The following is a 23,114-nucleotide window of genomic DNA, read 5'->3' as shown; positions in this document are numbered from 1 at the left end:
TTGACGGTTTTGTCTGACCGTGACAAGGTGTCGCAATTTTGGACGTGATTTACAAGCGACACCTGTTAACAAACTCAGCAACTGCAACCGTGCACCACCACCATGTTGAGACCAAAGTACAATTACACAGGTGTGTTTACCACAGCAGATGGGTTATCAATTTACTCCATTCCCTTTCAAGCCATTACGAAGTATGTTTACTTTGTACTGTCGTTTTGTAAATGATTTACCAAATAACTCGTAACTGCCATTGATTGTAGAAACGTCACAGGTTGACACGTTTGACTCGCGGTGCATTCTGGTCCTGGACCACAGTTGATAGGTTCATATGAACGACCCTTAAACGCTCAGTTGGAGCTAAATATACCCCCGTCTGAGATATCTATCTCTACGGTGAGCAAGAAGACCAAATAAGGGCTAGTTACAGGACGTAAGTATAGCACGCGGTTCATGTTATGGTCTAACATCTAATGCCGGTGTACAATATTGTATTTGTAAGGTGCAAGTCCAGGTCTACCCCCTACCATATTGATGTTGGAATAGTTGGACCTTGACCAACTAATTATAAACTGTGGAAACAATTCCATTACGTACTGAGATGGCCCAAATGATAGACTTATCATAGTACCGATGCGTTGATAAGAGAAAACAGCCCTTTTCATTTCCTACTAAATGCTAGTACTTTACGTCCTCAATTTACACCCTTCTTTATACGGACTACGATTTAAGTGATAAATAGGGAACATTGTAAATTAAACATGGCAAGCGTCATAGACGGACTCAAACTATTTCCATCTTTAGATTGAAGATGCTATTCCAAAGGGGCGACACCGCTGCATGATATCATGATCTTAGAATTCTGCAAAAGACATTAAGGTCAACGTGAAATGTTGATGTATTGTCAGTTTTCATTCCTGTAAAATCATGACTTGATATGGAAAAACATCAGGATTACTTTTGCGACATGATCTGACGATCTTTATCCGTGCCTACAGGGTTTTACGCCAACAACCAATCACAACAGGTCTACAATGATGATATATTCCCTAATCTTATTGGTTGCTATGGCGACGGCGACTGCATCGTGTCCGTCAGTTTGCAAGTATGTATCTGATGATGTTGTTGTCTGAGCAAGTTTGTTGAAATTTCATGTTTGTTCATTATAGCCAATATAGGGAGTCCAATACTTATGGTGACCAGTTCAAATTGCTTTGTGATAGAGAATATTGGTACTAGTCAACCCGTTCCCATTTCCTTTTGGTCAAATCACAACTTCTCAAATGAATAGCAGAAAGAAATACAACCTACGAAAGAAATGTGATGCCTAATATGTATTATGGATGTTTTCACAGATGTAACGGCACAAGAGTAGACTGCAGCCGGGCGCTCCTGACCACCCTCCCGCGGCCGCCAGACCTCCCCTACAACACCACCGAACTCATCCTCCGGCAGAACCGCATCTCCAACATCAATGACCAGACACTCGTCAACCTGGAGAACCTCTCATCCCTAGATCTACAGGACAACCTCGTCAGTGAAGTTTCCGACGACCTTCTTCCTATCACTTTACAGCAACTGAATCTGGCGGAGAATTCCTTCCAGTGCTCTGAACAAATTTCTATCAAACTAAGATCGCTTCATAATCTCAAAGAGCTTGATTTGTCTGACAACAACATAGGACTCTGCATTCCAGGCAATCTTCCTGCCAGCCTTCAGGTACTTCGTTTGAACAGTATAGCTTATTATGGTAACTTAACTCTAGGTCCTCATCAGTTTGAAGACCTAACGGCTCTAAGTCTGTTGTATCTCGAGGAAAATAATGTGGTAAAATTCCCTAGTGAAGCCCTTGGAAAGCTATCTAATCTAGCAGGCCTCTATTTGGCGAGAAATAAGTTGACATTTGTCGACGATGTGATTCTACCCAGCTCTATCAAACTGCAGCTTCTGGATCTAAGCTTTAATGATTTGAGCCAAATTGATAACAATAGTTTCAGTGGTATTGAAAAGTCTTCGTTGAAGTCACTGTTTCTTTCTGGCAATATGATGCAGACTATAGCTCCGTCGGCATTTTCTGAAATGCCGCAGTTGAAAAATCTTACCATGGACCAAAACCCATGGAACTGCGGTTGTGATCTGCTCCCTTTGCGAGAATGGCTGGAAAACGCTACTATTCGGGGGCTCCTCGGAATCACAAAGGGGCACGCTCTGAACTGTGAGACTCCAGGGGACTTGAAAGGTCAGATGGTGAGTAAAGTACCCCTGCATTACTTCTGTGGAAACACTACGGTTCCGCCCTCAACCACCGTGCATCAGACGACAATCCCCGCTAACGTTACCATGGTAACCGTCTCCAATGTCTCCACAGTCATTCCTCCTACTTTACCGCCAGGTGCCAAGCTTTTCAATTTCAGTATTGACAGCATTTCTGAGCAAGCTGTGAAACTATCATGGGCCTCCAGTGATCCGAATGTCGTATTTCAGGTTTCTTGGGGTTACAAACATTCTTCCGTGAGGTATAGTGGTTGGAACAAAGTAACTTCCTTTGGCATCAACAATCTTCTTCCAGATACAAAATATCGCATTTGTCTGATGGCGAAGGTTCAGGGGTCAGCAATGGGAAAGGAAGTATGTGTGTCAGTCATAACCATCGCTAAGCACGATGGGGCGCATTCTGGTCTAACAGGAGCTGGTCTGGGATTGGCTATTGCATTTCCCATCTGTTGTCTTGTGATTGGTGTGATTGGTGTATATGCTGGCTTTAGATACAATAGAAGAAATAGCAGTGGCTATCAGAGCTTCAAAGACTAGAATACCATCCGACAATAGATTGATAAGTGAGTGCATTTATTGTGTTGACTAGAATAGACATCTGTCTCTCTTTACAGACATGTTACGTTAAAAGTTTCTTCGTCTTTGCAATGTGAAAAGTGTGCAATTTAGATTCAGTGCACATCGTATTCATTAGTCATTGGACTTAGGAAGATGGCAGAAATCATGGCAGAAGCTAATCTCCAAGCAGACTGACTGGACCTTCTCTGGCTAGCATATACGATTTTCGCGCCCCGTGTAGATCTGCTTGGAGATTAGGCAGAAGCTGCTTCATGATCGGTAATATCATACAACTTTGTCCCTCTATAGTCATTATTGGTGCAGACAATTACCTTTATTTGGTGTACTCACGTATACCGTCGAACCATAGGTATGATGCAAAATTTAAAGAAAAATGGAAAAGATGAACAAATACAAAAATGCATATACACATGTACATTAGTTTGTTACATGGGTGTGAAATTATGATTCACAAGATTCTTTGTTCACATGTGTTGGGACGTTACATTGTACTAGAGTATCTCTATGAATAGCTCTCACAGGGCGAAAATGACATGTACATTGTACATAGCTTCCTTCGAAATCATGGAAATGGCTGTAGTAATAATGATAGCACTCAAACTATAAAATGGCAATAAACATCGTTTGAAATCAGTACACTTTCAATTTATTTTATAGATGTGATGCCAAATTTGGTTGCGAATTTGTGAAAGCCTGTCTACTGTAGATACTGTTCCTTTTATAGACTCTTATGTCAGCCTGCCTCTAGACAGTCTTGTTTTTTTTCTAATTATGCCAGGTTGTACGGCTCTGTTATGGATAGCAGGTAATCCGCAATCGACAATCACACAAGTACGATAACCTGATATCTCTATCCATTACTATATCTAATGACTAGTATCTTCCCGAAAACTGATATATATCAATTTCATGATTCGATAACTGAACTTGTAGTTGCCATTGTTTACTTGTTTAGATAACCTTGTACCAAAGTGTATGGCTGGAACTTTTGAAAACTCGCTTATTTGTCGGAAACATCTCGAGATATTCTATGTATAGACTTATATGTCGTGAATCTGTTGAATCTGCGATGTTTCTGTACTCCCTAAGCGACCTACGGACATTTTGAAATCTGACTATGTGTGATATATTTAATTCATGAGCCACCGGCATAGTGGTTACTGTTTTAGTGCAATATTGTACCTAATACTCGAAGTTTCTCCACGCAATTCAGCATTTGGCTGCGATATGGGATGAGCTTAACAAGATTTAGAACTGAATAAACCGTTATCATTATATCAAACCTCCCATCCGCCATCAAATGTGTACGCTGAGTGGCGTACATTAGCATACATGAAACCTATGCTTAAGCATGCCTCTTCACGGCGATATGTCTCGATTCACTTGAAACAGCGTTTTAAGGCTCGAGTGCGTCGAGAAGACATCTTGTCATTTGAGGGGCTCTGGTCCGATCAAGCCGTGATACGGTTACCTAGGAGACGGCTTGCGTCAGACCTTGAGCAATCAAATGGCATCCTTGTTCATACAAACTCCCACCAAAGGAAAGTTCAAAACATACATGACAAAGTCCACGCGTCGAGGGGAAGCGTCGAATATCAACAAGTCGTCTCGTGTGGCTATGAATGGCCCCGAATGCGTGTCAGCCTGACGGCACCACATAAAGATGGCGCAAATTAAACAAATCACAAATGGCGGCGTCTATGTTTTGTTAATGTCAGTATCAGAGTAGGGATCGTGATAGAATAAAGCCATGTGTTTGTGTCTGCTGAAATCCATTTTAGAGGGGGAATATATACGGATGAATTGTGAAGGGGTCAGAGGCATGTGGTTTGCCTGGTCACTGGATAATGCATGACCAAGCCGCACAGAGCCTTTGTGTAAAATCAGCTGAAATCTGACCAGGATGAGAGCTTCGGATGACTACATCTGAAGTCTGACACACGCCCGTCCATCACTCTCCAAGCAGAGGTCAGGCTCCGGGTTGTGTTGGACGGCGTTTTTATCGGGCTTTCTATTTTGTCAGGTTTTCTTTTTGTCTGACAGCCAAACGGTTTTGGCTGGCGGCGCAAACGTATCAGAGCCCCTGACAATGAATGCAATCCCAGACCCGCATACGACGTCCAAAACAAGCCGGAGCCGCTAACCTCTGCTTGAGAGAAGGTCTATTCTTATTGCAACTTTGCCCATTGAAAAATAGACCGACACTAGAATGTGCCCTAACAAGCAGTACTCAGTGCAGTATTCAGTGATTGCTTGGAGAGAAATCTTTTGCCCATATGGGTAACAGTAAAAACAACTTTCGACCCCCCTCAGTTCCACATGGTTTGTTCCACGTGTCAGTGAGTCTGCGTCCGCAGGGCGAATCGCCGGGTTACGCGCAGATGAAGCGATTAGGATTAAACACGTCCATTGATCGTTCGTTCTCTAGATAATGGTGAACTGATGAAAGTAAGGGGATTTGAGGGGCGATATCGATGTATGTTCGAACCGGACTTCCCTCATTTAATTTAATCTATGCATCTAAACAGCACATATTGTTTATTCATCTATCTATTTATTTGGGTTTTATGCGCAAAGTGTAAGGGAGGGCAAGGGTGCATGCACACCTTTACAAGTTGCCCTCCCACACGATATTACCAAGGACATTGATATAATGCCCTTCATATTACCAATTTCCAGTAATCCATTAATACTGTCATGTGAATAGCCGACGGTAATTCACTTTTAATTGCATCATATCAATGATCTAGAAGTCACAACTTTGCGCACCCAGCTCATATCGCGCATATCGACCACTTCAGGAACACGCATACCTTACGCTTTAATTAACGTCATTAACAGCTATCCTGTAACGTTGATGAACTCTCATGAAAGCCATTTGAGAAAACCGTCCGGAGTGCTATTTCTCTTTTACAACAGTCAGGGGGCGGTTCAGGATGAATGGTGGAGTAGATGGGACGTTTAGCAGTATTGGGGTAAAACCCGAGGAAGCTGCAAGACATACCCTATGAGTACGAGCCGTGACATTTCGTGAACAACATGTGTGAATCGTGAGGGCCGCGCCTAAGGAGACACAACTACAGTTTCTTCAGACCCCTTCCCACTGGCTCAACTCAGCTAGTCTCTACCAGACTAACTACGCCGGCTATAGGGGATCATAGGGAGAATATTTGCCAGGGTTTCATTTGCAGGTTAAAAAGGTTATGTGGGCGAAATGCAACTGTGGATTGACTCTACTGGCTAATTATTCCTTTTTCGGACAAATTGTACGATCCATCCGCCCCGTAGGAAGGCCTGGCCTGGTGGAGGCTAAAACTCAGCCGTGTGTATGCATAAACATATCGGTTGCCTATAGCAACAGCACTGACGTAAAAACGTCATCTAATGCAAGGGATTACTGACGCACTGGCCCAGATTTATGTCGACGTTTACGCCAACGACCATTACTTACCTCCACGCGTCACTTATCTGCTGGCGGATTCAGTATCATAGGCGTAAGTAAAACTATACTTAATTTGCGAATGAGTACTTTTTCATTTGAAAAGAACATATCTTTATGCGTAATTAACTTGAAGGGAAAAGCTTACGCGCGTACTACGCGGTGGATATGCGAAAAATATAGAAACCATGATTAGATTACCCCATGAAACATTCAAGTAACAAACAATATCAGCTTGTAAAACATGAACAGCGAGTCAATTTGCAATCCTATAAATTGAATATTCTAACGTTTGTCACGTTAGCCTACTTTGTCAAGGCAAACGTTTTAACAGTAACTTCACCTAAAGGACGGGTCACTTTTCTTGTTACCACACCAGTGCATTTTGTAGTTACAGACCTGTTTCAATGTCCATCCATCCATCTATCTGTTTACTTTTAGTGTCCGTGAGAGCCCCAAGCGTGACAAAATGGCCACCCTGCCCACCCCCGCCCAGTGGTACAGTCGGATTGGTTTGTAAATGGCTACCGTCTCTGTCTGGCTGCCTCAGCCGCGGAGGGACGCCGCTTCGCCCCGATTTACGGCTCTCGCCCGCGATCGCAAGGTTATGGCCACAGAAAACATGAAGTCCGAAGTCTGCGGACCCTCCAAGATCAAGCTGGAGCCCAAAGCGCTCGCCAAAGGACGTAACCTGGCCGCCAAAGTAGCCACACTCAACGCCACGCTCAATGGAGATTTGTCAAATGCAAATCACGAGGACACTAGCGACCAGGCGAATTGTTTACGGGATTCCGAGGAATCAAAACCCACCAACGGCACACAGGGCGACGCGAAGGAACCCAAACCTGTAGGACATGGTGCCAAAGACACCGAAAACTCTGAGGATTTGAAGAAGCAGGTGAAACAATTGAAGGAGCTTTTGTTGTTGCACCTCGACCTCATCCAAGAGCAGCAAGAACAACTTCAACAGAAGGAGAAACAATTAGCAAAGGAGAGGGAAGACAAAGAAGCTGTGAGTATCAGGATCCTAATTTTCTCATAGATTTATCTTTTGTTTGCCAATGTTTCCCGTTGTCTGAGTCTGTAGGGATGTATTTGTGGTCAGATCGGGCTTGGAAACAAACCCTACCATTTTTCCAACATGGCCGGTGGCAGTAGAATTTCCAACTGCTCTGATCATGCCAGCTGTTTAACAGCGAAGATCTCGGTCATTACAGCATGTATCCTTATCGGAGCATTATTTACACCTCGTCAATCTGTTACGGTGTTATTCTGGGGATAGATTCCGACCCAGAAGTGATTTTTATTGTAGGTTTGTTGTGTTTGCGAAGGGGAATTTAACGAAATCCCGTCTGCTTCCAACATGACCGGCTTGCGAACCATTTGAAATTCGGTCGCAGTCCGCATCATTGATTGGGTCGCAGGAATACGGGGAGACGGGGACATCATGGATTTCCGATGTGGAAAGACATAGGAATAACGTCTCTACGATTTTGAGGTTGTTTAGTGCTCTTGTGTTGACTTTCATGGGTCTATTTTTGCCACATGTCCAAGCGTGGCCGCACATCGCATTGTCTTTCTACGGTGTGACGATGGAAAACGGCCACTTCCGGTTCGTGCGATGTCCACTTCCGGTGACCCAGATATTAAAGACTTGTAATTTCGATCTTTTCTCCGGGAAAGAAGGCTAGTTTCTCCGTCGTGACGATGTGCACTTGGTGCATGCTCTGTGTCAGAGTAGCTGAATGACGTTGACTCTTCAACGCACATCGTGGCTATGCAATTCGATAGGGCGAAACCATTTCGGATTGTTAGGGCGGCTAGGGCAGCAATAAGGTTAATTTTGTAACAGATTCACCGAAATTAAGGTGACCATTTCTAAGAGATGTACTCTACTATGAATTCCTGATTTTGATTTTTGTAGTTCGATTATTTTATAAGTCTGGTGAAATATGTCATTGAATATCATCACCATGATTACAATGGAGTCGTCTGGACTTGTCACCTGACTCCTTATTGGGATCTACCATAATTCATGGGGGGCCGTATGCTTACTGCAAACGTATTTACCATAAGTTACCATGAGTTAAAGAGCAAAGACCAGTATGAACAACAATCAAATCATCAAGATCTCTTATCCTGGTACTTCATTACTCAAATGTTACTTATTTTTGAAAGCTTAGTCTTTCTGTAGTTTACTCTGTCTGAAGGTAATGTTACAACTAGTTAGTTAGGCAAAAATGCATCTTACAGTTGGTAGTTTCCCTAACTGTGTAAGAACAGTGTCAGGACATATCCTTGGGGAATGTCCATTTGGAAGGAAATTGAAGTGCTTCTGGTAGAATAATTGGAAATCTCAGACAAGTTTTGCATATCAAGGCTTTGGTCCTGATCGCGCTGGAGGCTAAAAGAAAGGGTATTTCTGATGGTGTAATCAGTACTTCCATACTGAAGTATCCCTCGTCCTAAAAATATAACAACCCACAACAGAACATGGTGGAGAAAATATCTGCCCAATCTACAATACTAGTAAACTGTTTCACGGGTCCCATTGCATTCTGTGAGGCATAGGGCACTATGGGTAGCCATAGCAGATGGCAAACAACATTATTATCATAACAATATCCACAACCAGCTTGGTTCATGCCACAAGCTTGCCAAATAAATGGCCTAATTGCATGTTCTTCCCTCCCTTATTAGTTGCAATGTCGGTTGGAGCGTATGGAGCGCCGCATGTCGCTGGTAAAGCGGGAAGCGGCGCCGTCGGTGTCGTCCATGAGCCCCACCTCCTCCTGCTCCTCTCCGCTGATGATGTCATCAGAAATGATGCCCAGCACCAGCAGAGACTCACAGCCGCTCAGGAGAGGTATCAAAAGGTGGGGATATAAACAACATTTGCTTGCAAATACGTATGATGTTCCCTTTCCCATTTTTAAGAACCTTTCCCATTTTTAAGAAACGTTGTCCTGAATACATCTGTGTTATGCTGATTCAAGTCACTCCTAGATCTGCACCCAGACCTGCACCTGTTAGGTGGTAAAATTCCCCCATTCTGCAAATGACCCCTAAGACATTGGTTTGTTGACTTTGAAGCCACTGAAGCAAAGAATCTTATTGGGAAGGTAGACACATTATCAGTATGATGAAATATGCTGTTACAGTGTAGCTACAGTTGTTTATACTCTTACATCCTTTTATCTGCTGTATAAGATACTAGTATGGTCCAGGCAAGGACTATAATGAATGCTCTTTCTCAAACCCTCTCCCCCATCTCCTTCCACAGATCACTTCAAGATAGTTCGTCATTCGGGAGGAGACTTGCAGCTAAGAAGATCAAGCGAGCGATTCATTTTTCCCAGAGATCACAAATAAAGGAGTCCCACGAGGTCAGGGGTAGAACTGCGGATGGTCGGCATAGCGCACAGGACGATGGAATCGATGGTATAATGAGAACGTCATCGCAGTACTACAGCTCGCTACACCAAGCACCGCCCTCCCCTGTGTTAACTGTCAAAACTCCTCAGAAAATCTCCAAGGATGATCTACACTGTGAGTGATAAATGCCTAACATTTGGGACTGTTTGTGGGAGGAATAATGGGAATAAAAATGAAAACATTTATATGTATGTATGTCATGTAAGTCTTTACTTACTCAAGTAAAGTCATATGTCATTTCAATAAAACACTTTGGAGAGACAAATAGATATATGAAATTTGAGAGCTTGGAACATATGTAGGCACTATCACCGGCTCACTTTAATGATATTCAATGCTTTCATTCTTTCTAGTGCCTCCATGGAGAGTGAACAATCTGACAAGTTCATCCTTAGATGAAAAAGACTTTGTTGAGGTAAGTGAATGTGCATTTCCAACCATGAGAATACATGTGTTCAACATAAGAAGTATGTCCCTGACCAGGACCTGCAAGGAGAGTTGTGATTGTGTATTTTGTATGAAACATATATGATACAAAAGCTATTTTACCAGTGCAACCATAAAAAATAAGTCAGTTTAGATTATCAAGATATTCATCTGTTAGCGTATGTAAAACTGTATTCTTTTGTTACATGTTTCTGTATTGTATCTTTTGTTTATCTGAATAAAGTTTGAAAAAAAAAATTTAAAAAAAATTTAAAAAAAAAAAAAAGATTATCAAGTTGTTGTCTATAGCCCATCAAATCCTGCCTTAGCTGAAAAACTAATCTTATGCTTTTTTATGTGCACCATTTGTTACAGGATATCACTGATGATGCATACAACCGAAGACATCAAAAACTCGAGTTAGATGAGAAGAAAAGAAAAAGGTGAGAAGCTACTTTTGGATGTCAATTCTCAAAAGCCATTGACCCATCTTTATCCTGTGTCATTGGCATTCCATACAGTACCGATATGTAGAAAAGTACACTATTAGTTGTGGAGAGTTCATGTATACTGAAGAAGCCAAAGTTTTGTAAGCCAGGATATTTAAGCATCACTACCATATAGTTATCCCATGCTTCAAACATGTAATGCAATAAATAGATGCTTGTTAAGAAAAGAAATCATTTTGCTAAGTTGTGCTAGTCGATCTACTGACCAGAACACCTATATGTACTCCAGTAACAATTTTTGTGTATGGCTGATTTCAGATGGGACATACAAAGAATCCGAGAGAAACGCCAGTACGAAAAGCTGCTGATGCGGAATATGATGAAGAAGTGCAACAGCGACACGACTTGGGTTCAGCCAACGATAGGCTCCTTCTTTCCTGAACCTGAAGAAGGTTAGTGTCCCCAGCTTTTTCTTCTTCTCTGCTCAAAAGTAGCCCTGATGATACGCAAGGTAACAAGCAACTGGATAAAATTTGAAACGGTCGGACGTTTCAGACATCTGCTGTCTTTCACAAGAGACTGTCTGACCATCTTTTCCAGTCGCTTGAATAACTGTTGCCTTGCCTATATCTTATTACCTGGATGTCTCAACTTCATCGACAGATCAAGAATCAATACGATAGCCCCAGTGTCATGATATGTACAGGTTTAAAGGCATATAGCGTTACAGTTTTTGGTTTGAAAGTAAGCACATAAATTGTACATATTGCCAGATATATCACTGGTGCCTAATGGAAAAGAAAAATAGTTACAGTGATCAAATTTGAATGTAAGAGTCAGTTTATTTCAGATTAAATGTTTGTAACCATTCTCAGTAATACGACTACCAGTATTGTGTCTAACTCTTGAATCATTTTGTCTTTCCACAGTGGAGCATGTAGAAGTCGGAGATACCGTTCCAGTGGTAGCTTTTGGGCAGCCCCTACCCTGTATCACTAAAAGGTGAGTGTTCAGCTTAATTTCATGTTTTTTTAGTACAAAATGTAAAAGACGGTTTTAACTCCTTATTGTACACACAGCTCTTCAGTGTTTGCAGGGGTGACGGTAGATAGCAAGAGTTCTATACCTGACATATTCTTGGAGTAGCTATTATGGCATAATGAAGGTAGTACAAGTGCTTTGTATTTACCTTTTCCTAATTAAACGTTTTAACTCTAAACTCTTTTTTGCACCCATCCAGTGAATTCAGTCTACCGTGGAACGTGGGAAGTTATAGTTCCACTCGAGGTCGAAGGTCGCGAGGACGAGGCAGAGGAAGACGGAAATTCTACTAAAACATTTCAGATGTCCTTCTTGTAGCTGAGAAACACTTCTGTGTCTGTGCTTGTTTTCAGTCTTAACTTTTTTCTCAGACCGAGCTTTCTTTTCGTAAAGCTGCCAATCTGTAAATCAATGCACAATACTTCAACATGTAGTTGTATAAAAAAACCAATCAATGTTTCCAACATGTCTGTTAGCAGATTTTCAATTCAAGTTCAAAAAGGCTGATGTTTTGCTGTAATTCTTGTTCATTTGATATTACGCCATCAAGAATAACTTACTTTGTGATAAAGACAAGCAAACTTCACATATGAAAAGGTGTTTATAAAAGAACAAACCATTAGACCTGTCTTTCAATCAAACCTTAGTGCTAAGTCACAACATTTTTCTTTCATGTGTGTGTGTTTGTCAGTGTGTACAGCTTACTGTAGTGTAGTCTCTAGAATCAAGACCACAGAAAAGGAGTGATAGTTGTAAATAAAACAGAGAAGTAGTCATGTCTCTACTGCAGGCAGTTTGAAAACCATTACAGAGACTCAACTGTGTATAGAATTCAGAAGAGGATTAGAAGAAGGGAGAGGGTTAGAAGAATGTCCAATCCCACTAGTGTGTAAATGCAAAGCAGGGTTGTACCATTGTGTTTGGGGCTGTTCCAATGTGAAAGTAGAGGGGTTGGAATGAGACTACAAAGTTTCAGTGAATAGCAAAGATGCTGACAGATTGAAATTGTAGAGGGTAATTCCACCCTTAAACTTTCGTAATGGAATAGCCCATGTACAGAACTGGACTGTACCACTTCTTGAGGAGGTGGGATTAAAGTGGGCCCCATGGGCCTGGCCCATGTTGATACTCAGGTTGTCCAATGCAGCGATTGTCTAATGTAACTAATACCGGGATAGTAGTGTCTAGTGCTACCTTTTGTTGACAAGTAAGAAATGAAGCCTCTATTTTTGTGAACATCAAAGAAAAGAAGAAAAAAAAAGCTTCTGATGTAGATGTTTTAAGTCGTGTCTACTTAACAAAATTGTCAGAACCAGTGTGGACCAAAAAGTAGCTGAACTCTTAACGACAGATGACAGCCTTTTGTTACTGTGTGTAGTGTATGTATGTAGCAGGCAAACTCACTTGCGTACAATGGCTAGATCCTGTAGCCTCTATTCCATCAGGGGCTGTGCCAGATTTGAGTTCACAGAACGGAAGACTTTGGCATTAACTTTGAAGACTTTGTTTAACATCTTCATGTTCGGTTGAGTTTCACAATGTTGGCAAGACTTCATTGGTCAGAAATTTGAGGAATTCTTACTGTTATCCAGTCATATCAAGTAAATAATACCATCCTGCATCTTGTTTACAAGAGTGTACTGACTATCCTAACATATGGCCACTACCACTTAACAATGCTGCAAGTGCTGTAGCATTTCATGCCCATCCCTACCATAGTAATGAAAGTATATGTACATATCTCACTGGTTCCAGCCTTCAGAAGTTGACAGGACTTTGTTGTACAGCAGTTGGGTTCAAGTTGAATAAAGTTTGAAACTTTAAGAGATTGTTTTGGTGTTCTATCATTGTGTAAAAAAATTGTTTGCTTGTATAAAGCTCTCCATCTAGCTTCATTTTATGTTGATTGAAGATGTCTGTGATACATTTACTTTGAAGTGCTTTTTTCTCAACTGAAGGGGGCAAAAGTGGGAGGTTGGGAGACATGTTTTTTCACTTTTACAGATAAATACCTTCCTTATGTTATGCATACTAGATTTAAAATATGTCATGTACTCAAGCCTAACAATTTAGCCTCATAGATGGGATAAGGCTGTCTGTTTAAGGAACAAAATAAACCAGTTAACTACTACTGTTACATTGTATAAACTAAAAGAGCCATATTTAACTAAATCTGCCAGACCTGGATGTGAAATAAAACACTGGTATGAAGTAAATGTGTGGCACGGATGGTAAAGCAGAACAAGACATACATTGTAAATGTGTGGTAAGTAACATGAATACTGATATCTAAGTAACATATTGGACCATGCTCCTTTCTTAACCTTTAGCACTCTGAAGTAGCCATTTGACACTCAATTCCCTATTGGTTACAGAGATTATAGGCAACAAGAAGAAGGTTAACACGAAATGTGGTTCTTGAAGATAACAAGTGATTGTATCAAAGCATTGGTAGGATGTGGCTATGTTCTCACACCCAACAATGCACTGGGGTCAATTACCACCTTTTCCAAGTACATGTAACAGTAATTTTTTGAGAAATCATTATACGCAACATAAAAAATATTGCTCTAGGGAACTTTCGAGACGAACTCTCTGTCTCTTCGTCAACCCGGTATTACAGTCAGATCTCGTCTTGGACGAGTAATGTAACAGTAATGGTTATCAGGATCATTCAGTCTGTCATGTACATATCACTAGCAAGCCAAATTTAGACACAACACACAAGCTGTGGTGAATGTAATTGCCACAAACACTTTTGTACTAAAATTGGTATGAATTATTGCCATGAAGCCATGGGTATTGTATTACAGTCAAACCTGGCCTGGTGCAGTCAACCACATCCAGTCACAATAAAAGTCAAGTCCAATTTTGCATACTAGTAGTTAGGACCCTCTGCTATACAATCCACCTTAAATTATGGTAATCCTCAAGCAGATGTTAGGTGCTTGAAAGTAGCCTAGAAAAGAGAGCAGGGCACCAGGTACATGAGCTCTGCTGCAAGGCACATTCACTGCCTATGGGGTTGCATGCTTTTTAGATCTGGCTTAAGTTTTGACATTAAAATTGAGAGCCAGCTAGACACATGGACCGCCATTATCACAACAGGTACCAAAATGACCCCAACTGAGGTCATGGGATAGATGACACCAGTCATAACCAATCACCATTATCCCCCATTTACTCTTTGCAGTTTTACCAAGCCAAAAAACAAATCATGCAAATTTCATACTAAGGCCATGTTGGAACCATTTACAGAACCATGGCTGATTTCTGTCAAAGACATTGTGTTCTGATAGCTTTTATACAGCTACTTTAGACATAACAAAAGTCCAGACCTCTACCTTCCATTTATACTGGCATTAAGAAATGAATGAAAACATAGTAAAGAAACAATGTTTTATTGGATACCAACTTGTGGACATGTGATAACAAAATGTAGGCCCTCCCCAAACAAACTTCTAAAACATACATAAAGTTTCACATACAATAATCTTGTTAGGGTGGTAGTCCTTCTTTGTACCGTGGGAATATTATTTCTGATGAGAACATGATTTCTTTTACATAAAATGTCTGGGGTGTCCAAACTACACATCTATGCTTTTCAACAGAATCAAGCCTTGACTTCTTTTTATAAATGTATGTGAGGATGTATCCTTCCAGAAGATTAAAAATGTTGCAGGTTTTTTCACAGCCAACTCAACAGATGATCACAAAATGAAGTCATGGACTGACAGTGGTTAAACTAACAACCCCAAAAGCCTCCACTTACTAGTACTTCAGATGAAGCTTACCTACTTATACCAGAACTAATCACAATTCTTCTGCAGAAAAAATAGGCATCTTTGAAACGAATGAAAGGTACAAGCTGCATGCTGACTGATGCTTATGAGTGTTTTGTATGAATGCCACTAGCACTGACAATATTAGTTATACATACTCAAGAAAGGTTTACTCATTTGTTCTGCTTTTTGATGCCTGTTGAGGGTATGTTACAGTTGATGGTGGTACAATGTAGTTTGAATCACAGGACAATTAGTCAGTTTCGCAAAGATTATCATACAGGGAAACATAACTTCTCTACAACTACAACTAATTAAACACCAATCGTCTTTTCAAACAACAATATAACTTCTATACACTTAGAAAACAAAGCCTAAGACTCCAGTTGAAAGTAACATTATGTAACATTGTGTACATTTCTTCTCTTCCTTTCTTTCTCTTTTAGGGCATCAACAGACAATGAGGCACTGAAACCCCAAAGTCACTGGGGACATTACAACATTTTACTAGATGCTAATGTTAAAATAAAAGAATATTGTAAACCTTTCTGCCTTGTAATCCCCTTTTCACAGTAAAACAAGAGGTGGCAACAATGTACCAGACCTTCTGAAAAGCAGGCAGGCAGGCATTCGGGGACAACTATTTTTGTATTGCCTTACTCTATTCCACCTCTGCCGAAATGATAAACTACAGAGTTTGCAAACTTCTTCCTGAAAATACTGCAAGCGAAACTTGTTGCTCCTCCATTTTGGGTTCCATTAAACTATGAAAAGGGGGTTGCAAGGGATACAAATGTAGTTGCTGTGTCCTTGCAGAGAGAACAACAGATTCTGTGAAGATTCCGCCAAATCTCATCACCACCAGTGATACAGCTGCGTAGCTTAATTCTATCAGGGTTGCTCTTTGACAAAACACAAGTGACATGGGGTAAAATGAAAGAGTCCACAACCAGCATGTTCTTTAGTTACAAAGCTGCAATACAAACTACATTGACAAACTGGGGAATGATATCTTGATCACGGTGACTCTTTACCCAGCCTGTTTGGAACATGTGATAGAACAGGACTGCACCATTGTATCTACAGGGGGGGATGAGATGTGCCAGCTTGCGTGGACCATGTGATTTGAGTTGGTTGGAATGCAGAAAGCTGCCTTGGCTCAGTGTTTTACCCCTCCTGTCTGCTCCTGGTACACCTCTATTATGTCGTTATCTGTCATTTCCAACTGTGGAGGAAAGAAAGAGGGTAGAAACACAACGTTAGTCCAAGCAGAAACTCCATAATCCCCCTAAGACCAGTATCACACATGTAACAGGTAGACATTCTGGACATCTTCATATTGTTTAAGACAAAACATGATAAATCAATGAATTTGATAAATTCTCAAAGAGTCAGACATTGCAGATAGCATCCACTATGATCGAGAATGGTGGATGATGAAAGATGGTGGATGGATTCTGAAACGACTGACTCTTTTAGAGAATTCATCCAGTTGCTTGCTTGATTCATTTGGTACAACATAGGTTTGAGAAGTCTTACTTTCAGAAGTACCTCCGGCCAAACAAAACAGGTTTGAGAAGTCTTACTTTCAGAAGTACCTCCGGCCAAACAAAACGGGTCAAAAAGAGTTCTACTATTCGGAATTGCTGTTATCATTCCTGTTCATTGGTACATACGAATGTGCATATCATAACATATGCCTTATGCTTTTATATCAACTGAAGAGTATGTTGGAAAAAAAAAACTAACTTTTAGAAAAAAATGTGTCCTCACCTCCTTTGGTGTCTGGTCATCATTAATGCGTTGCCCATCAAATAGGAACCGCAATGAGTTGATAGGAACTCCCTGAAATAGAATGACGACAATTATGTTATCAAAGTCTTCAGTAAAAACCTGGTGTGTTGCCCCTTGAGGTTGTTTACAGGGTAAGAAATGCAAACAAACAAAAGACAGCTTATCGAGTCATGTTTGGACAAACATTTTTCAGATTTAAAGATGAATACTATTTTGGAATCCTTTCATAACGTTCAAAAATAACTCTATCCTGCTTAGTTACAAGATAATACAAGATAGAGCAACATCAGAACCATGTATATTGTGGAACCAACAATACAGACCTGTCTCTGACAGTATGACTCTTTGAGCTTCCTCATCTGGGTGGTCATTTTCACCTTGAAATGGATCTCACTGTTGTCCTGGAAAAAAAAACAATATCCATACTATAAATTCATATAACTTTGCGATAATACAGAATACAAGTATTTTATGTGAGCGGTGAAGCATGGGGGAGGGGGAGCACAGAGGACAGATTACTGTGTCTGTTTGCACAAAACTTTGCAGCTATATTTCCATCTTGCTTATATCATCAAATTAGCTCTAAGCAATTATGAATTATTTCTATAAATCAAGATAAGAACTCGCCGACACATGCAGGGCAGGAATATTATGTAGATACAATCAGAGATATTCCTCAAGGTCAAAGTAACTTATCATTCCAGCTTAAGCCTTGTTTGACCTTGACCTTATACTTGGCCTCTAAGATTGATAGGGACTATCATACCAACTGACACATGCACCATTGGACACTGTCCAAGTATCAAATATTGATGTGAACACTTGGAAAACACACTAATGCAAAGGCAATTGGTAGATATGTCATTACAGGACTTTCTGAATGAAAAATACATGTACAGTATGTCTGTGAAGATTGTGAATCATCATAGCTGCAACAATGTCATAAGTTGTAACTTATGGTTTGTATAATATTCATTCGAGATAGATGTAAAAGCTGATAAGCTAAATCTAGCGATTGCACAATCCATACCACTAGGCACTATTTTATATGGGCTATAATACTCTGGGCGTTGCTAAAATGAGTCATTAAATAATGGAATTAAAAGTTCTAGCAAGAACTGGTCACTTTATCATCAATGTCAGACATTTATGACATCATAGTCTACCAATAGCCCCAAGCCAGGAATTCAAGACACCAATATCTGATGAAAACACTGATGTCATATTAGCTACACATCTTTACTCTCCAACTTCCAAGAACTTTCTTGCTTTCCCCAGAATCCATGTGGAAGCTCAGTGCGATTACCTACACTTCCTGTTGTACATTGGAACAGCCCAGTTTCCCGTTTTAACATGTTACTTCTTCAAATTACTCCAACAACAAGAAGTTGTGTCAAAAGTATGAATATTTTCACTGGAAGGACTTTGACACACTACTGTTGAAGGATGACCCCCCTCCCCCCAACATGGGCCCCTCACAATAACACATGTTACGCAACCTCTAACACATCAAAACACAGAAATAAAGTTTAGTATTGACAAAACAAAAGAAAGGCTCAAAAATCATTTTCTTTCTTTCATTGATCCAGTCTATATGGACTTCAATGTATTAAAATGGACTAAAGCTGTGACTACCCCTCCCCTTTCGGGGCCCCACACGTGTTCGCCCCTCACTACCCCCTACAGGGCCCCACAGGCCACACCAGGTGAAGCGTGGCGTCAACACTCACACACACCACACACAAAGGCTGAAAACATGTTTCAAAATCACAGACATACAGCAAAAGAATGCTTTAACTGTTCAAAACAAGGTTGAAGCGCAACAGATATGGCTGTTTGGAGAGCTTAGAGAAATGCTGGTGAAGAAATCATAACAAAATGTTTCGCTCTAAACCATGACTGAAGACCCACGCGTTCTATGGCTGGGCAAACTCAAGAAGCGATATCTATCCATCTAGACAATTTCAAGTGGTATTGACTTTTCTAAACATTCCATAAGCTATAGAAAATGATACATTCTCAGTCTGGAGCGTTTTTGACACTGCGATACCTGACTATCTGTGAGGACATGCGGGTTAGACAGCGGCCCATGTGGCGCATGTTAGCCACTGTAAACAATGGCGGGCTCTTGACACTTTCGGTTCCAGCCCTCCCCACAGCGAAACCGCACGGTCTTCCCGTACTCACAGGGCGCTGGAACTTGGCTAGAACAGCTAAGATTCATATTTTATGTATTAGATGTTATTAGAAATTGTGGTGATTTTTACCTGGCCCATAACTTTGAGTTTGATATACTGCTGGTCCCCTGATCCTGAACCCTCTGCCGGCTTCGCGTCCTGAAAGAAATGACACACAATAAGTCTATTTTACTGAGTTTTCTCACAAAATATGATACATAAATGAAGAGGAATACATGTACACCCAATCACATTTCTTGACTTTAAAATATAGCCATGAAGTAGACGACAATGAGCCAAAATTGACAAAATTCTCCCCAATTCCCGCCCTTACCGAATTATCGTCCGACATGTTGGCTGCATGAATGACGCATGCGTACAGGCTATCCCATGCTGACATCCGGGGCCTTTTTGTTTTTGTTTACCCGCGTTGTTTATCCAGTACACAGACGGGAAAGCGAGGTCATTCACCCAAACCCGGCCACAAAACCCCAGTTTATTGTGCGATAGAGGAGTGCTGTGGTATTGTCTTTATACAGGGCGGACTTTAGTTGACGAGGAAGGGACGCAGTGTGATGAAAAGGCCGACCGTAGCATCATTGTTGACCGTAAACAAAAGACTAAATATATGAATAATTAATCAGGTATCAGGATCCGGTTTGAACCGGTTTTTAGCACTGAAAAGCGCCTCCTTGCGGCCAAATTCACGATGACGCAGCTGAAAAGGGGGATGGTGGTTGGATTAGGAAACTAGTGTATTTCCGAGTGTGTCACATAGCCTCCGATGCAGACTCAACCCGGCTGTTTTCTTTTTCAAGTTATTGTTTTTATACTATTATATATTTTTTTCTTATTGCTGGCTCTATCCCGGCCAGCAATAAGAAAAAAATTATAATAGTATAAAAACAATAACTTGAAAAAGAAAACAGCCGGGTTGAGTCTGCATCGGAGGCTATGTGTCACACCAGTTATGTGTAGAGTCAATCGTTTTACTTGGACTGCTCTGAAACGTCGCGTGGCACGAGTTACCACGTTATATGAATTTTTATGATACTTGCACTTTCTTCTCTTGCTTTAGATAGCAGTTGCCTTTTTCAAAATTTCCCATCATGACTATGTGACTGCACTGTAGTCTGGGCGGCACTTCTTTTCTCTCAAATATGTTGGTAGTTTCGTGCGCCAAAGATGAGAGATCATTTTCAAATCAAGTTGTTCATTAACAGGAAGAATTTCATGATATTTCGGATATAGCGTTACGTATCAATTCGCTAGTGTTCTTGGAAATGATCATTCGGTTAAGTCAACTCCGAGCAGATCTATTGGTGGCAAAGACTGTGTATCCGGCATGTATCGTTGGGTAACATAAATTCGCGGGGTACTTAAATTCGGGATTTTTCGAAAACGGGGTATTTAGGGATATGTGCTGGATGCAACATCAGTAATACCGCTAGAAATGCAAACTTGACAGACTAACGTATTCAGAACACTGGCTGAAAAGCTTCGATAACCATGCATTAGAAGTTCAACTACGTCAAAAACTCTCCGTCCCTTATTGTCACAGTCTGAGGGCTTCGTGGGAGAATTATACTGCATAGTTGTTCGCTGGTTTATAAGACAAATGCCACATCCGCTTCCTGCTCAACACAATTATTTACAATACAACTTATTAGAATCTCTTTTGCTAACCTACAACTGGACTCTAAGTGTGATTAATCATCAGAACGCCTCTTTGTTGCTACAACCAATGGCTACGGCACTACGGTGAATTTTCCCGCCACCATATTCGTTACCCAGAATCCTGCTATTCGGTAGACGACAAACGTTTGCGAGGAACACTTTTTTGTCTAAATGTTGTGTGTGATAGTGGACTGATGACGATATTTTCCTCAAAGTTTGCTCTTAGCACAAGCAGAAACACATGGACATAGTAATATTACCATTTCTACGGCATCCAGCTAACGCCCCGATGAATAATGTACAAATTTCCATGACGGTGGGGGTTGACTTTGAGTGACGTTCTACCGACTCAACACACGGGTTGTTCCCGGAGGCCTGATGTGTGCGGTACGGCCGTTTTTTCGTGTATTTTTTTTACTTGGACACGTCTATATCCATAGCACTCTCCTCAAGCCTAGGATGGAACGAATAGCTGCTGTATAAAATGTAATTAGCGGTAAGATATTCAAGACGAATCTTCTCTCCCGAATTACTGTTCACCCCGTCCGACAACACCGTCATTGTGCGTGCGGCGGACGGTAGTTTCAAGTTGAAATATTATGGTGTCAGCACGACTAGAGACAAAATCTACCATATATATGATTAGTGCAAAGATAGTACATGATACTGACAGAATAATAGAAAAAAGGATGGTTTATTGTTCTGCTAGACTGATTTCAGTCAACCATTATCGGAAAAATCCCGAATTTATGTTACCCAACGTTAACAGGCAAAAGGAGTTTTGATCGCTTTTCTCACAGCATACGGTCTTGGGTCTTGGCCACCGATAGATCTGCTTGGAGATTAGATTCGGTCCCAGAAGGACGACACTGACATTCACCACTCCCCGATTGTGTCAAATTTCACAATAAACATTCAGTTCACATCGTCATCAGAGATGATTGCTCCTCTGCCGTCCTGGATGGACCTCCTACTCCAGCCTGGAGTCCAGCCTTATTAGATTTCCGTTCGCTACCCAAGCTCCGCTCCTCGCCAGTATATATAATGATTACTGCGGAGCTTGGGCAGCGAACGGAAAGCTAATAAGGCTGGACTCCAGGCTACTCCTACTCTACCAGGCTACGCCGGCTATAGGATAGGAGAATATTTGTCAGGCCAGGCCGGGAAGTTTGGCCACCAGGCGGTTCATTCGGGTGAAATATTGACCCTCACCGTGGACTGACTCTACTGGCCACTTTATTCCCCATTTTTGCTGGCTACGATCCATGACCCGTATACGTAGAAAGGCCTGGCAGTGGAGGCTATGGATGGACCCAATCCCTGTTGCTAGACCAAGTTGATCTGCGTCCACAATGACTCCGCATCAAACCCGGCTGCAGCTGGTGAAACGCCAACTAGTGTTTTTCGCCTGCCATAGACAGAAGTACCACTGGCCACTGAAGAAAATGATGATTTGTCGGCTGGCCATGGACAGACTGTTGTCACAGGAATCAGAGTAACATTCATGACGTTGTTGGGGTGTATCAGCCTGATTACTATTTAGAATCCGATACAGATGAATTTCATATACTAGTAACACTGTATCAAATATGTTAGAATCTACGATCTTCTCTGGAGCAATTTTACCGTGATGAAGTGGACGCTGAGAATAGGCAGTATCACCGGGACCTTCCCTAGGACTACAAGCCAGACACGCAGACGATTCGGTGTGTATTATCTATTGAAATTGAGAAAAATTCATGTAAGATCATGTAATGGGAACTCTACAATTAAATTTGAATATCAAAGGCGGTGTGATACACGAACGCATCCCCATAGCAACAATTGAAGCACGTTGAAGAAATACCGCAAGACGTCGCTTTTGAGAAGTGATTAGTTAGGCAGAACGTTCTGTGTTCGCCAAACGCATCTGGGCTTGCATTACTTGCCATCATAGTAGCGGTAAGCTAGCCCGTACCGATCTGAAAATTTCATCTTGCCGTCATTATCACTACTCTCAAAATCAGCATGGTCATAGAGAACAGGTCACTTTTACCATTGATTC

The 23,114-nt window shown here is 41.2% G+C and overlaps 3 protein-coding genes across 3 annotated transcripts; 2 read left to right on the top strand and 1 right to left on the bottom strand.

Annotated features, from left to right (window-relative positions):
* The first annotated feature begins 310 nt into the window (after nucleotides 1-310).
* LOC136447833 (leucine-rich repeat transmembrane protein FLRT3-like) lies at nucleotides 311-3,483 on the top strand. The gene is made up of 3 exons (XM_066446920.1): nucleotides 311-430; nucleotides 996-1,102; nucleotides 1,353-3,483. The coding sequence occupies exons 2-3, from the start codon at nucleotides 1,032-1,034 to the stop codon at nucleotides 2,806-2,808; spliced, it is 1,527 nt and encodes a 508-aa protein (XP_066303017.1). The 5' UTR covers nucleotides 311-430; nucleotides 996-1,031; the 3' UTR covers nucleotides 2,809-3,483.
* A 3,301-nt stretch (nucleotides 3,484-6,784) lies between these two features.
* On the top strand, nucleotides 6,785-13,464 carry LOC136446905 (male-specific lethal 1-like 1). Its single transcript, XM_066445557.1, has 8 exons — nucleotides 6,785-7,301; nucleotides 8,990-9,165; nucleotides 9,573-9,838; nucleotides 10,078-10,139; nucleotides 10,526-10,593; nucleotides 10,918-11,051; nucleotides 11,529-11,601; nucleotides 11,840-13,464. Exons 1-8 carry the CDS (start codon nucleotides 6,810-6,812, stop codon nucleotides 11,931-11,933), a joined length of 1,365 nt encoding a protein of 454 aa, XP_066301654.1. The 5' UTR covers nucleotides 6,785-6,809; the 3' UTR covers nucleotides 11,934-13,464.
* A 2,887-nt stretch (nucleotides 13,465-16,351) lies between these two features.
* Nucleotides 16,352-19,852, bottom strand: LOC136446866 (small ubiquitin-related modifier 1-like). The gene is made up of 5 exons (XM_066445505.1): nucleotides 19,728-19,852; nucleotides 19,484-19,552; nucleotides 17,540-17,617; nucleotides 17,196-17,267; nucleotides 16,352-16,647 (listed from the first exon to the last, which is right to left on the bottom strand). The coding sequence occupies exons 1-5, from the start codon at nucleotides 19,791-19,793 to the stop codon at nucleotides 16,582-16,584; spliced, it is 351 nt and encodes a 116-aa protein (XP_066301602.1). The 5' UTR covers nucleotides 19,794-19,852; the 3' UTR covers nucleotides 16,352-16,581.
* Nucleotides 19,853-23,114: the final 3,262 nt, after the last annotated feature.

This window comes from Branchiostoma lanceolatum, chromosome 13 (genome assembly GCF_035083965.1).
Source record: "Branchiostoma lanceolatum isolate klBraLanc5 chromosome 13, klBraLanc5.hap2, whole genome shotgun sequence".
Taxonomy (NCBI): Eukaryota; Metazoa; Chordata; class Leptocardii; order Amphioxiformes; family Branchiostomatidae; genus Branchiostoma; species Branchiostoma lanceolatum.
This window is presented reverse-complemented; position numbering and strand designations above follow the sequence as displayed.

Bases quoted from the DNA above. Each gene is read 5' to 3' on its own strand.
- LOC136447833 (XM_066446920.1), top strand. From the start codon at position 1,032: ATGATGATATATTCCCTAATCTTATTGGTTGCTATGGCGACGGCGACT. The intron at 1,103-1,352 runs GTATGTATCTGA...ATGTTTTCACAG, and splicing joins TCGTGTCCGTCAGTTTGCAA to ATGTAACGGCACAAGAGTAG.
- LOC136446905 (XM_066445557.1), top strand. From the start codon at position 6,810: ATGGCTACCGTCTCTGTCTGGCTGCCTCAGCCGCGGAGGGACGCCGCT. The intron at 9,166-9,572 runs GTGGGGATATAA...CTCCTTCCACAG, and splicing joins CTCAGGAGAGGTATCAAAAG to ATCACTTCAAGATAGTTCGT. The intron at 10,594-10,917 runs GTGAGAAGCTAC...GGCTGATTTCAG, and splicing joins GATGAGAAGAAAAGAAAAAG to ATGGGACATACAAAGAATCC.
- LOC136446866 (XM_066445505.1), bottom strand. From the start codon at position 19,793: ATGTCAGCATGGGATAGCCTGTACGCATGCGTCATTCATGCAGCCAAC. The intron at 17,618-19,483 runs GTAAAAATCACC...TTTTTTTTCCAG, and splicing joins AACTCAAAGTTATGGGCCAG to GACAACAGTGAGATCCATTT. The intron at 16,648-17,195 runs GTGAGGACACAT...TTTCCTCCACAG, and splicing joins ATGACCAGACACCAAAGGAG to TTGGAAATGACAGATAACGA.